Here is a 15,040-nt window from a genome sequence, read left to right on the forward strand (position 1 = left end):
TTATCACGCAGGGCTCAGCAACGCCTGCGGGACCTGCATGAGGAAGCGCAGGCGGCGGGCCGAGGGAAGCACGGCCCGGACGCAGCGTCGCACGTGCGCGACGTCAAATGGACACTGCGCGACGGCGAGGACCCACGCACCTTTGCCGACCGGATGGGCAAGAACCCCGTGCCCGCGGTTGTCGAACACGTGCGGGACGGCTCCACCGTGCGGGTGCTGCTGCTGCCAGACTTCCACTACATCACGCTCATGCTGTCGGGCATCAGGGTGAGTGGGCTGTCCCTCCGGGCCGCGGGGACCATTTGAGCTGGGTGAACTGACTACAGTCAAATCTCGTTAATGCGTAGTCGGCCGGGAACAATGTTTAGGTGCGCACTAAACGATGCATGAATTAACTACCAATGCCAGTTCAGATGCTACTTACCAGCCGGAAAGGTACTATGTCACGATGCTCTCAAACGCACACATTCAGACAGGCTTTATTTTTGGGTAGGCAGCAAAAAGTCAGCAACCTTCACTTGCTGCCATGGCGGCCTTGCTGCGGCATCTTCGAACTCGCTAAGGCCGCAAGCGAGTTTGTCCACGAGGCCCCACCTCTCTGCGAAAGCTCGCATGACACTGAAAGCACACGCTGCATCAGATCATGAAGGGCCTTCATCATTAACGCCTTATCCATCTGCTCCTTATCCATCCGCGTTGAACCATTATGAACCAAGCTCAAGCATACAGCGGCAGGGCCTGCGCATATGGCACGGCCACGTGGACCATATCTTGAAAACGATCTGCGATGCGGAAAGAAAGTGCCGACTGCTAATAGCTCCACGCGATGCATTTCCGCTGCTGCGCGCTGAAGAGACACGCAAGCCCACGTCTTGAAAGCTATCTATGAAAGGGGCAGGGTGTGGCTTGAGCCGAGAGCTTCGCGAGTGCTGTGTTCTCGCCGCCTTGTTCACTTTGAAAAGACAGGCAGTGTGAAGGTACAGGTCGCCCAAGGCTGCAGGCTTATCCCGCATATCCATGTAACTACTCATTGCTTCCATGCTGGCCGGACTGTGCTTGCAGCTCCCATGGAAACTAGCGCCAGGGTTCCCCCTAGTGACTGTCGTAGGAAGCTCTGTGGCTGAACTTCTACGGTGTTGTGTGCAGTGTCCGTCTTCACGTCCTGGGGAGCCAGAGTCCCAGTACGCGGAGGAGGCCAAGTACTTCACCGAGTCAAGACTACTGCAGCGGGACGTCGAGGTAGTCCTAGAGGGCGCCACTAACCAGAATTTCTTTGGCACCGTGCTGCATCCCAACGGCAACATTGCCGAGCACCTGCTGAGAGTGGGATTTGCCCGCTGCGTCGACTGGAGCCTCGCCTCGGTCACTGGTGGAGCGGATCGCCTGCGAGCTGCCGAGAAGTGAGTTGGCACGAGGAAAATGCTTAGCACTATGGTCGCCAGTGATGCCTTTTTTTTTTTCAGGCTCCCGAGCGACATATGTAGCGCACTTCATTGTACATAACTTGCGCTTTACATTTACTGTGGCCACCAGCACGAAATTTATGGTCCTCTTGCTCCAGTTCTATGTTTCATTGCACACACCAGAGGATCTAAACCATAGTGAAATCGCTGTGTATTTAACCAAGTCAGAAAATTGGCAATTTACTTCATTATATATTGAAATTCGACCTTCTATGCGAATAAGGACAGTTGCCGATGGATTTTTCCGATGAGGAAGGGGCAGCAAAATTTACCGAATTATCAGGCAATTGAAGAAAGCAAATTTGAATGAGAAAAATGCAGCAGATATATATATATACAGTAAAGCTGTGTGAGAGCACTTATTCCAAACACAAGTGCATGCATGCACGCACATATATACATACACAAGCGCGGTCGTGCTCAAATTATACCGAACCTTTTGTCAAGCGTAATTGCTGACTACTAGTGAGTACGACGGACGCCTTGAACACATCAAGGTTTCAAATCCGAGGCAGCATGCACTTTGTGCGTAGTGCAATTTGCATTCATTCTATCCGCAAGAAGCCTTTACTTCCTCTGCTTCATTATCGTGCGCATATAGATGCACGAAGGTGAGGTTTCAGGTACTTTATTTTTCTTTTTCTCACACGGTCGGTGCCGCCATTGCCACGGATGCATGGAGGCGAGCGCCATCTGGTGGTAGCGTAAGGAACCCAGCAACACACATAGTCCGCAGGGATTCGTTGGCCTATTTGGCAAGAGAACAGCCAGGCCGCAGCTCCCACGGGCACGAAACCCGGCGAGGTTCGCAAAGCTTCGCTTTTAACAAATTCGTTTGATTGAATTTGAGAGTTGGCGATGTCCTCTACTGGTGGGACGAAGTGAAGCCAGCCTTGTTTCCTCATCCACTCCGCCCCGCGGCTGATAGTGCCACCCGCAGTGGGACGGCGCCCCCATGAAAAGTGCCGGCAGCGGGAGGCGAATGCTTCATCTGCCTCTTGCTTCAGTGCGCCTTCAAAAGTTGCGATAACGTGAGTTCTGGTAGTAAAAGCGTGCAAAGATGGTGCACGTGATTCCATGCCATCTCAGCACGCCTGCTTTTTGCACATATGACAGATTACCTCTGAAACAAGGTGTACGGAGTGCGTACGTGTTCGGCCGTGCTGACAACCACGAACGGCCGGGGCTGCACTAGAAAGTTTTTTAGGCTTCGCACGCTTCTACTTTTTTGTTTTGGTAACAAACAAGTGTTGAGTGCTGACTGCTGCAATGGTGCCTGTCGCAGGGAGGCCAAGGAGAAGCGGTTGCGGCTCTGGAAGGACTACAAGCCCACAGGCATCCCCATTGACGCCAAGGAGCAGCGGTTTGAAGGAAAGGTGCGTCTTCAGATGGGGGCTTCACTGGTTTTGTGGGCACTAGGATGGAAATGTCGGGATAACTCTGCAATCATAGAGCGGCAGATTCGTTCCACAGCGTGCAGCAAAATTCTGGAAAAGATCTTTTTCGCAGTGCGGGAGTCGTAAAAAGCTATTTATTGTCCGCACACGAACTGAAGAGCCAAACAGCGACGGTGTGCACGCGGCCGGCTGCCATTGCCTTGGCAGCCTAAAAGCAACCCACGTGTGTCTGCCGAGAGCATGCATGCAATGTGGAGTTGCCTGTGCTGCTGTAGCTTTTTGCTTTCCTTGTTCGTTCGTGTGGACGTTCCGCGCCTCCTCCTCTTAATTTTCCCCAGATGGTGCACCCCTTTGAGAAAGCCGCTTGATGAGTTGGGGATTTTCCAGCAGCTGCATTATAACTGGTATTTCATCTCGCGCGGCTGCACTGTAAGCGATATGTGTATACAGTTGGCCCCATTTATAAAAATAGTCAAGTACCAAGAAAATTCCATTGTTATAATCGATAATTGTTGTAACCAGGTTGCATGAAAAAAATCAAAATAGGGGGATGGCAGACATGATGTGAGAAAACTATAATGGCGGGGAGTCCAGTGCCTCTCCCCACCACCTTCCTCCATCTGGCTGCTGATTGTGTTCACTCGTTTAACTGCTTCCTGGGCGGTCCGATCACATGTAACAAGCTCCGGCTGTCGGTGTTAAAGAATTAAACTGCTATAACAACTGCAAAGAGGGGTCATGGTGGCAAGCGATACGCAAGCACCACCGAGGCATCGCTTTGGTGGCCCCTAAAGGGGCCTTCTAAAAAATTGCGAGAGGGCTGGTGCGGCAATCTGTCAGCTTGAGAAATCCAGAAGAAACGCTGAGGAGAGATCGCCACAAGCATCTCGCCACGTACTTCTCACTGGCTTGCACGAGGAAAGCTTATGTCTGTCTGTCAGCCTTGCATGCTTTACGCAAAGCTTGCCAGCACCCTTCTCCAAGGCATCCAGGTGTTCCAAGTAGTGCAGCGGAAGGTTCCTTGTGAAAACGAAGCTGTGGAGAAGATAATCATCTGCCGGACCTCCTGTGAGGACAGTGTTGAGGCAGCCTGCCCTACCACGTCATCGCTGGTGTCGTTGCCATCGCTATCCAATGCAAGCATGTTCGCGACGATTGTCTCATTGGTTAGAAGCACTTAGTTTCCAACTCTATAGCCGTGCGCTTTCTTTTCATTGGCAACTTCATGCATTGCCGATGATCAGCGGGCGCAACAGCCATCTTCCGTTTCGGCGGGGAGTCAAGCCAACTGTTAGTCAAACGAGGCTGAGAAACCACGTGGCCAGGAACGATTTTGACACAAACAACAAAGACGAACGTGAGCGATTAAGCTGTTTGCAACTGCACTGAATGAGGAGCCAGCGAGCAACACGCGAGCAATCTGCGAGCAGGGCAGTTGGCATGGTGCATTCATGTTTCGGAGGGTGGCGCGGTGCAGAGCTCTGGGCGCAGCCTATTCGTGTTCGGAGGGGTGGAAGGGCGACGGAGGAGAGGCGCATGGAGATGTCTGGAAAATGAGCGCGCGGCGGCTGTTGGGGCAGCAGGCCATTGTCCAGCGGTTTGAATTTCTCGTTTTCTTTTTTCTCTTCGAGGATTTTGCATTTCACTACCTTTTGGCTCTGCCGCCCAACCGCCAGACTTCATCATTATAACTGATAATGCGGCATCTGGGTATTGTAGTAAGCGGGTTATTTCACTATGGAAAATGTACAGAAGTTGACTGTGCAGCAGCTTCTCATTGTTGTAACCGATACATTGCTAAAACTGGTATTGTTATAACTGGGTTCGACGTCAACAAGCCGGTCTGCCGGCTTGTTGACGGGAGTGCGTTGCGTGTGACCTGGTGGGCGCTCACAGAGCGTAAAAAAAGAAAAACGCCATCTGCTCAAAAATAACCCGAATAATGACTATATACAAGAGCAATCATGTCTTAGGAATGCAGTTGTGGTGCTTTCGCAATGTTCTTGGATTTTTATTCTGTATCCCTTTAGAAAGAATCCTGAAGCTTTGTTCGTTTTCTTAAAAAAATGTTTAAACATTGAAATGGTTAATGTTTCTCCTTAATGACTCCCGAGTGTTGTGCTCTGATCATGTACTCGAGTGTTTTGTTGCCTTCTGTGTGTGCCTGACTGCCGACTGTGGCCACTGCCTTCCTTGCATGGTGCCTCAAGGTCATGGAGGTCATCAATGCCGACGCACTCGTGGTGAAGGTTGGCGACAACGAGCTGCGCAAGATCTTCCTCTCCAGCATACGGCCGCCAAAGTGAGCGAGCATCCCTCCAACTTGGCTGCACATTTTGGTGTGCTGTGCTCTTGTGTCATTTCTTGTTTATCCACTTTCAGTACCTAAAAAAAATATTTTTAATTCTCGGGTTTTACTTGACAAAACCACGATATGATTGTGTGTGAAGGGGGGGCTCTTATGATGAGGGCTCTGGATTAATTCCGACCACCTGGGGTTCAACATGCAATCAATGCGCAGTTCAGAGGTGTTATTGCGTTGCGTCCTTACTGGAATGCTGCTGCTGCGGCGGCGGCAGGAATTGAAACCGTGACCATATTGTTGATACAGTAAAACCTCGTTAAACCGTACCCGCTTAAACAGTAGTTTCGTTTTAAAAGTAGTAAAGTCAAATCCCCGACTCAGTGGCCATTGAACATAATGTGTTTCCTATCCGCATAAACCGTACCAGCTTACTGCGTACGCATCGGTTAAAACGTAGCGTTTGAACTTTTCGTCGCGCAAATACGGCGCTGCGCCGTCTCCATCGGGTGGCCCGGCAGAACAACACGCCTCAGAGATCGGAACAACGGCCTCCAAGCGCCCTGTGCGTTTGCGCGTGAAGCCACATCAACATCAACATCATTTCGACGCGGTGCCAGAGAGCGTTATGGCGTCGTGCAAGCGAGTACTCGCGTCGTTCCGAAGCTTGGATAAAAAAGACGCCGGGTGCTCAGCATAGAAGAAAAATTAGACATCGTCCATGCTATCGAACGTGACACGAAGAAGTCGGCGCTGACATGCAACAGGGATCTGCTGTTGACTACAGTGTGTGGCATTTGGAATGCGAAGAAGTTGCTCGGCAGCGCTGCTGCGACTGCGAAGATATGTCGGCTACGAGGTTCGACTTTTCGCCATCGTTGCCTCTGTTGTTGCCGAAGTGTCGACTAGCGACAGTGACGAGGACGACACGGAAAGCGATAGCACGAGCGATTCAGGCCCGACAGTGGCATAAGCTGCGCGTTGCGTCAGCCTCATGAATGCAATCGTCGCGACGACAATAGGGGCGCGATAACGTAACTCTATTCCAAATGAAAATTATTCCAAACTCCGGCACCCGTAATGAAAAAGGCGCCCCCGGGACTTCTGCAGCACTACTGCGCACGTGCACGGTGAATACGTAACGCCAACGAGGAATCTGTCATGCGAGTGTTTGCTGAGAAGAGGGGGCTGGCTGAAAAGCTGGCACGCAGCTTCAGTAAGTTCGACGCCGCTGTCGTCGGCGTGCTAGGCCACCACGGCATCAAACGAAAATAACGCTTTTGTCGCGCGAAGTGAATAAATACTGCATGTTTTTTCCCCTTTCATCGCACTTTCTCTGAGTTCCATTTTCGACAGGTAAGTGGGCGATCTCATGCTATTCGGTTAAACAGTACTACCGTTTAGTACGTACCTTTCCCGAGCTCCGGCCAACTACGGTTTAACGAGGTTTCACTGTACCTCAAGGAGGACTCCATAGACTAGAGCTTATGCATGACTGGCAGGGGTTATCAGTTCAGTGCAGTAATGACTCATTTGAGCTGAAACTTGTAGAATACCAAAAAAGGTTGAGGAAAGGTGCTAAGGACTGCACTGTACCTGCCACAGTGGTTTTAGTGGCTCAGCACGAGGTCCTGGGTTCGATTCCCGGTCACAGTGGCTGCATTCTAGTGCGAGCGGAATGCAGAGGCACTCATGGGCTTTGATTTAAGGTGCACATTGAAGAACTCCAGGTGGGGTCAAAGTCATGTGGACCCCCCCCCCTTCCTTTCTGTCCCGCCCACACACACGCACAAAAATGCAGGCCGTGCAGCAAGAGACTGTGCCGTATGACATGCTTAGTACTCAACATCTCATTTTTAATTTCATGCTGCATCAAAGCTGTGTTCCGAACATTGCAAAAGTGTCACAGTCAGATGGCTACTTCGAATTTGTCACCGCACGAGAAACTTCAGGCTGGAGCTGACGTATTGAAGAGGGGACTTCTCCTAGCCAGTGCGACTGCTCTCCTTGGCAGCTTTTGTGCACACCTCGCCTACTGTAATTTTTGATTGCGAAGCAATACTACTTTAGGTCGCACTTCAGCCCGTTCCGTGGCGAGGCGGTGGTAGGCACCATTGACCTTTAGCGTGACCTCGCTGCGTGACGTCACACCACGTGACCTAGAGTGACGTCACACCAGCTGTGTAAAAACGGGGCCCCATCTCACGCCATCACGAGGCGAGGCGGTAGCCATTAACGGCGGCCTAAGTCCCGCTCCTCTCACCAGGGGCTCTACGGTCGGTGTGACGTCAACCAGCTGTGTAAAAACGGGGTCCCATCTCACGCCGTCGCGAGGCGAGGCGGTAGCCACCAACGGTGGCCTAACTCCCGCTCCTCTCACCAGGGGCGCTACGGTCACTATTGCTTCGCAATCACCAGGCTTAACCAAGCCAAGCCACGGCCATTTTTTTTTTTCAGTGCTTGTGCCTAGGGAAGCCAAAACCAAGGGTCACTTGGTGCCACATTCTCAGTACAGTAGAACCCCGTTAATACGTTTTTAAAGGGACCATTGAAAAAAAAAAAGTCTGGAAAACGTAACCGTGAGGAAGGGCACAAATTGCCGCAGCGCAACATGAGAAACAGTCAGAGTGGCTGCCAGGGCAGTTATTAAATGTCTCGGTGCAAATACTGCGACCAGGAACGGCAGATGCATGCGTGTACAATTAAAGGACACGTACGGCGTTCTGTGACAGTGGCCCCTACCGCAATAATGTGTGTACGATTCACTGCATAACACTGTGAAGCTGACCAAGGAGAATCGGCAATTGTAAGATGCTAATAAGACAGATGCAAAGTAAATGTAACTCTGTAGTACTTGGCGGAATTGGCACTAGTGCACGTGGTTCCCGGTAGATTTTAATCGTTGTGCGCATTTTTCAAATGCTTTTCCAACTATGCATGCTTTCTCCCAATGTTTGTGCCACGCCTGGCTTGTGCAACTTTGTTAATTTATTGCAGAGTTCAGTCGCTTGCTGCAACGAATTGGCCACCTGTTGCAATGTGCAAGAGTCAATTTCTTCCTGCACCATTGTGTTTACGTGGCGGCCACTTTCAAATGCCACATAAGATGCGCGAGCATAGTACATAGGAGCCAATGGTATTTAGAGGTCGAGACCACGAAAACGCGATGTAGCAGCTGGGAAAACAGAACAGCGAGGAATGTATCAATGGGTTCTACTGTAGTTGGTTGCAGTTTTTTGGGCACGATAAAGTCCTAATCAGACAAACGTAGGAATGCGTTGGCTTGCACCTTGTCGCATCTGGGCGCATTTTGTATCGGGCGCGATGCTGTCGTTGCGGCGTGTTGTGTGACGGCGCCGAGACCTAGCAGTGCCAGATTTTGACGCGCATGCTTGGAGTGGTCTGCCAGTGTGATGCGAGCTCAAGCGAGTGATGCGACCTAGGTCAAATCACCGGACTTGTATTTTAAGAGGACCTACCACTGTCCCCCATCATCCACGAATTGTCAGTCGATCTCGCGGGAATCTACACTTTCTGTTATGACGTCATACCCCTTTTCTTTTTCTTCTTGGCCACAGACGTCCCGAGGAGCCCAAGGAACCGGCGTCGGGCGGTGGCGGAGGCGGCAAGGAGCGCAACTTCCGGCCCCTCTACGACATCCCGTTCATGTACGAGGCACGGGAGTTCCTCCGCAAGAAACTCATTGGCAAGCAGGTGCAGGTCTGCATTGACTACAAGCAGCCGGCGTCCAATTCCTTCCCCGAGAAGACCTGCTGCACGGTCACAATTGGCGGGATGTGAGTGCAATTTCATCCGCTGCGCGACTCCTGCACTTTTTAAAAGGTTGTTCCACATTCACCACCTCTTGGCTGTGGACAGTGCTGGCTCACACTCCCCAGAGCCAGTCTTGTAAAGAAACACTCAAGAAAGTGACATAGGCAAATGGAACCACTGTAGCTGAATCGGTGGAGCACCACGTGCGTAATGTAGAGGGGTGTTTAGTCCCCTCCTGCAGCAAGTCTCTTCGTCCACTTTCATATCTCTTTACCTTATTATTTCTACATATTTCGATTAATCGCAATGGTTAACTTCTCCTATGCTTTCTCTGGCTTCATTATCTGTCATTTTGGGTAATTGTGGCCCACATATGTGTAGCACCTCGGTTCCGCCCATTTCTTCTCGCTCTTTGCAAACTGAGGGGCCTTGAATTTGGCAGCCTTGATGCCATAGGGTAGTGTACGAGGGTTTGTTGGCCAGCGTCTGCTCTTAAGTTCACGTAACGCACGACACCTGTGCTTGAAAGGGTGTTCCGTGTCTGCCGCAATTGCCGTGGGCAGTGTTGGCTAGCACTCCCAGGGCTAGTCGAGTACACATTACACGGACACTAAAAAAAGTGGACAAAAGAATAGCCGCGGAACTAACTGAAGACAGGACGGAGTTAGAGCCAAACAACTCTCGGAACAAACTAAACTTGTTTCAGTATTCACAGGTGAGGGCCACATTTGTGTAAGGGTTAGACCCCCGTGTTTGAACTCGAAGGTGATCGTGAAATAGTTCGACACAGTTAACTTTCGATCAACGAAATTGATCGAATTATCCTGCGGGTTGAAGTGAACAAGATGCAGAACGAACACCAAACATATCGCAGATTCATCTGGCAGTAGTTCCCCCGATTCTTACCACTCCTCAATCAAATGCGCGTCCACATTTTGTGTGTCTAAAGTGAAGAAACTAACATAGAAATGACAGCAGTCGAATCTCAATAATTCGAACTTGAAGGGGCCCGAAAATTTGTTTGAACTAAAAGAAGTTTGAATTAAAAGGAGGACTTGTTCCTGACGTATTCATGCACGGTAGCACAGTGCACGAATGGTGCGAGTTGTGAAATATCGCTGTGTGCTTGCACACTGCGAGGAACCTGGAACTGTCCACGCTGGCCAATGCTCGCTTCCCGATAATGGCAGAAAATGAAACCTCAAGGTTAATTTTAGCATCGAAATGACGAACGTTGTGGGCACTGGCCCACAACTTTCGTGGGCACAAATGCGTGGGCACTGGCCGGGACCTCTGGCTGGGATCAAATTAACTGAAAAACTGACCTAACGAAAGCCTACTGCATCTCAATAATTCAAAATATAAGATATGCCTATCTCAAGCTCATCTGAAGTCTCCACATGTCTCGGTCGATTACCTAGATGCCAGAAATTTCGGCGCCCCTGCATATAGTAGTGGGAATGCCATCCGACTAGTTCAAAGGCAACGCTAAACCTTGCGGTCGCTGTCGGTGCTTCGTTCACCCTTCACGTGAACCCACCAATGTTTATCACTTCTAAACTGATTTAGTGTTGTTCTTCTTCGGTGCCCATTTAATGTGCGGCTTCTCTTCCACACAGCAATGTTGCGGAAGCACTAGTAGGCAAGGGGCTGGCCACCGTGGTCCGGTACCGGCAGGATGACGACCAACGCTCAGCACACTACAACGACCTGCTGGCCGCTGAGATGAAGGCGCAGAAGTCAGCACGAGGACTGCACTCCAAGAAGGACGCCTCTGTCCACAGGGTTGTCGACCTGGCTGGGGTACGCTCTCCCTAGCGCTGCTTGTTTTTTGTTGGGGAAGGGGGGGGGGGGGGTTGGGGGGGTAGTGTGTACGAACCTTGAATTTGTTCTCATGTGTACCAATTCAAATAGTCGAAGGGAAAAACGGACAAACTGTGTCAGAGAAGCTTCAGGATGTGGTGGTATATGAACACTGCCGATTGCCCCGCTGCCGTGGCAAAACATGCACCGCTCAACCAGCTCTGGGCCATCCATGCATTTCTGTTAAACCTTCTATTTCACTCGAAGTCTAGTCTTCAATGCCAACAATTGATAGCTCGTCTCCGTTGCAGTTCTTTTTTTGTTGATTTTTCTAGATCTAGGGTGTGCGTTAGGAACTAGTAAGTAAGCCTGTTTGAAAGGCACACTGTTCATACAAGCAGCTGCATACTGTGCACTGCATAAGGCAAATGCATGTGATACGTATATAGGACCCTAATCATATAACACTATTTGCTGTTTTTGAATCCATCCAGAATTCCACTGCTCATTTTATTTGATCAACTTACTGTTGTCATGCCAGTGTTTCAGCCAGGAAGCCCACGCTCGCCTTACCTGACCTCTAATTGTGATGTGAATGCTCTTGCCTTTCGTTGTTCCACAAGATCTACTATAATCAGTTCTAAATGTCTTTCTTTTTCCTCCCGTGTAATGTAGCATTGTGCTGAGGCCGTAACTCTAAAGCTTGTGGGCCACTTCGCTGAATTGATGCGCGTAACAATTCTTTGATCCCGAAAACCAGGATTGTCAGGAAACCGCCTCCACCGCCGACATCAAAAGCTTCAGGGCTGCCTCTCACGACGTCTTTTGTTAGTTTTGGCAATTGACGACGAAGTCGTTTTATTTTCTGCTGCACAGGTGCACGCAATTCCCCACTCCTTCCCGCAGTGTCCTCAGACAGTTGGAAGCGAGTCAAATAACCAAACTCTCTCGCCCGGGCCTGTGTTTCAGGACTTGGCCAAGTCCAAGCAGTTCCTGCCGTTCCTCCAGAGGGCGGGCAAGATGGAGGCGGTGGTGGAGTTCGTGGCCAGCGGGTCGCGGCTCCGGCTCTACATTCCCCGAGAGAACTGCCTCGCCACCTTCCTGCTGGCCGGTGAGTGCCGCACCTTCGCAAGTTGCGCGCAGCTGCTCTGTCAAACAGCGCAGTGATTGTGAAATAATTCAATATAGCCACAATTCGATACATAAAATCATGTAAGAAACTCGTAAAGAACTCGTACAAATCAATCAATAAACTAATCGTGGCGCAGTAAATACTAACTTGAAGCTTCGCACGAAGTATTTATTTAATTGGCTCAAAGTACTGCAGCACTGTAGCCTGCTTCTTATTGGCAGCCGCATGCTTAAACACAATAGTCCTCAACATGGTCTAAATGGTCCACAAGCAATAGGCCGGTGCCCTCTATTGCGCTGCAGTAGCGACGTAGAAGGGCCAAGCCAGCTACAGCCCCAGTTGAAGTTGGGAGCAGGGCAATATGGGGGGCGATTACGGGATCAACCTTCGCAGAGTCTTCATTTGGCTGCTACTTCCCCTGCGATCTCCACGTCTTTCAATCGAAGCATTTTGAAGCATAGTCTGTAGCGAAGTATTACCGTATTTACTCGCATAATGATTGCACTTTTCTGTCAAAAAAATTGACGCAAATTCAGGGGTGCAATGATTGCGCGGGTTAAATTTCCCGCGAAAAGAAACATTTTCTTTTTTCATGCCGCGTTTGCTGTGGGATGACAACGGGTCAACAAGCAGGCGGCTGCCGCTGTCAGTGCGGTACACCAAAACAAAAATGGCGACCGGCGGAGCAGCAAAATGCGCCGAAAGTGATTATTTTTCTTCTCGTGGGTACATTACGCACATTGAAACAGTTTCTTCCGTATCAGTGATGAATAATATAGTTAATATCGGCATGTTTGCGACAATAACATAGCCATGTCCACTTTGACGGGGGGCAGAAAGAGAGATGGGCGCGCTTGGCTGCCAGTGACATAGAAACACATGGTGGGCATGCTGCGGAAACTGCGGCATTTGTCTTCACTGCTATCCTAATACGGCACGTTTCCGCTAAGGGTGGGTGAATATCTTAGCTGCATTACAAGCGTCGGCGTATGAATAGGGTACACTTCTAACGCATCAGTGCAAACGTGGCCACTATCATTGCCGCTCGTCGATTTGTTGCGTGCCCACGAGTGCAGACGAGAAGAATCGAAAGGCGCCTTTTTTGTCGTTGTTCTTGGCCAAAACCATTATGAAGCGTACAAGTAATAAAGCCAAGGCAAGGCAATTTTTTCATGGAAGTGCGGAAAGTGATGAAAGGAATGAAATGGCACATCTGGTTAAGAATGTTTGGTGTGTGCAGACCGCTTGATATGTCTTCCCAAGAGTCATCTGTGTAGCATGTGACAGCATTCGACAAGTGGTAAGCGTGATCATCATTAGCTAGACTTGGCACACGACATATCGCTGCAACAAGTTCAGGGTGCGATCATTACACGGGAAAGAAAAAAAATTTTTACAACAAAATTCAGGGGTGCGATCATTATGCGAGTAAATACGGTACTTGACCCCCTACTAGCCTCTTGGTGTGGGTCTAGACAGAGGTTGTGTATCTTTCGATGATGAAAAAAGAAAGAATAAATTGAATTGAACATCGCACTGATGCATCAATGGGGGGAGTTCTGGTGTGCAACTCAGATAAAAGAAGCTTGAGCTACTTAGCAATCAACTTTTAATTGTAAAATAATGAAAATTGAGTATTGAAAGTGCTCTATTGGTCTACATTGGTTTAGCGTTTCTCTTTAGTGCCTTGTTGAATTATGTTTATCATTGGGCACAGAAGGCAACATATTGCTCTATTGTAACGCATTCCTTTTTTTGCCTGAAGATGTGACGTGCATTAGAATTGAGCATGAAACCAAGATAGCAATATGCGGTGCTAATATCTAACTCACCCCCCCATCTAAATTGCCCTCTTTCAGTTTGAACGGCCAAGCTTTGCTATTTTACTGGTTCTGTAAGCTCCTGCGAGCATCCCAAGTTTGTCATCACTGGGCTGCAGAATTCTAAATCGCATTTTCCCAAATGAAGATGAAGTCCTTGTCGTTCTTGTCCTCAAAAATCTGGTCAGGAACAGTCAAGGGTATTATGTTTTTCTTTTTCATTCTTTTTTTCTCGGTAGGAAAGTCTGGGTGCATGTTTCAGTCGACGGCGCGTTAGAGCAAACATGGTGAATAAAGAGACTGCAGTACTGTGGAAGCCTCCCAGCTAAAGTCTCGTGGAAAAGATAGCGTGGTCTCCTCCTCGCAGGCATCTCCTGCCCCCGGGCGGGCCGCCAACAGGCTGGCCAGACCATTCCCGGCGAGAAGTTTGGCGAGGAGGCCCTGCAGTTCACCAAGTCGCTGTGCCTACAGCGCGAGGTCGAGGTTGTGGCCGACGGCATCGACAAGGCGGGCAACTTCATTGGCTGGCTCACCGTCGAGGGCGTCAATCTGTCGGTGGCGCTGGTCAAGGAAGGGCTCGCCACGGTCCACTTCACGGCGGAGCGGTCGGTCCACTACCGGGCCCTCCAGCTGGCGGAAGAGCAGGCCAAGCAGCAGCGGCTCAAGGCCAGTAACTCGATGCCAGCTCCTCTCAATGTGACGCCGTCGTCCAAAATGTCTAGGGCCACTGCCTTCTGGTATCTGTAGACTTTATTGCACTTTGGTAACAGACGCGATAACAGCTGAAATTTGACTAAACATGGCTTTCTACAAAATTACTTGAAGCTCTAAATGCTGCAATTGTTCAGCTAGCGTGGAAATTATAGTTTACTGTGAATGGTTGCATCCACAGTGCAATATTTTGTTGAAGGTAATCAAGTTACAAGATCACAAAGCCGTTTGATGCCAGAAGTACAAAGATTAGTCAAATCTGTGTACCAACCCTCATCTGCCATGCTTGGAGCTGCCGCAGGCACTGGGGCCGGAGTTTCCTTAGGTAACTTTAGTAGGAAACTCTGCCATACCACGGAAAACTTTACCCTACCAAGGATTTTATGAGTCTGTACTCAGTCAGGCACGAGATAAACAAAGATGTGTTGTGTGCAGCGTTGAGGTAGTCAGAGTGCTTGAAGCTGCGACATCTCTCCGGTTCCCTCTGCAGAAACCAGTTATGCTGGCGAGCGATGGAATCTGGACACAGTAAAAATTTTCGCAGTAGTAATACGTTTGCCCAACAGCAGCATTGCAGTGTTTTGTGACGTGCGTGTTCACGTGCACGTTAACTCTCTTCGCTGCTAGGAGGGGCGTTC

General features: G+C 49.8%; 1 protein-coding gene across 1 annotated transcript in view; it reads left to right on the top strand.

The window, feature by feature from the left end:
• Tudor-SN (Staphylococcal nuclease domain-containing protein 1) overlaps window positions 1-15,040 on the top strand; it is a 60,579-nt gene that overhangs the window by 21,552 nt on the left and 23,987 nt on the right. Inside the window, exons 5-12 of the mRNA XM_075674493.1 lie at window positions 12-267; window positions 1,147-1,400; window positions 2,749-2,839; window positions 5,071-5,162; window positions 8,741-8,959; window positions 10,556-10,739; window positions 11,709-11,850; window positions 14,059-14,357. Coding sequence (XP_075530608.1) covers window positions 12-267; window positions 1,147-1,400; window positions 2,749-2,839; window positions 5,071-5,162; window positions 8,741-8,959; window positions 10,556-10,739; window positions 11,709-11,850; window positions 14,059-14,357 — 1,537 coding nt within the window. The remainder of the gene's footprint in view (window positions 1-11; window positions 268-1,146; window positions 1,401-2,748; window positions 2,840-5,070; window positions 5,163-8,740; window positions 8,960-10,555; window positions 10,740-11,708; window positions 11,851-14,058; window positions 14,358-15,040) is intronic.

The sequence above is a fragment of the Dermacentor variabilis genome, chromosome 11, assembly GCF_050947875.1.
Source record: "Dermacentor variabilis isolate Ectoservices chromosome 11, ASM5094787v1, whole genome shotgun sequence".
In the NCBI taxonomy this organism is placed as follows: domain Eukaryota; kingdom Metazoa; phylum Arthropoda; class Arachnida; order Ixodida; family Ixodidae; genus Dermacentor; species Dermacentor variabilis.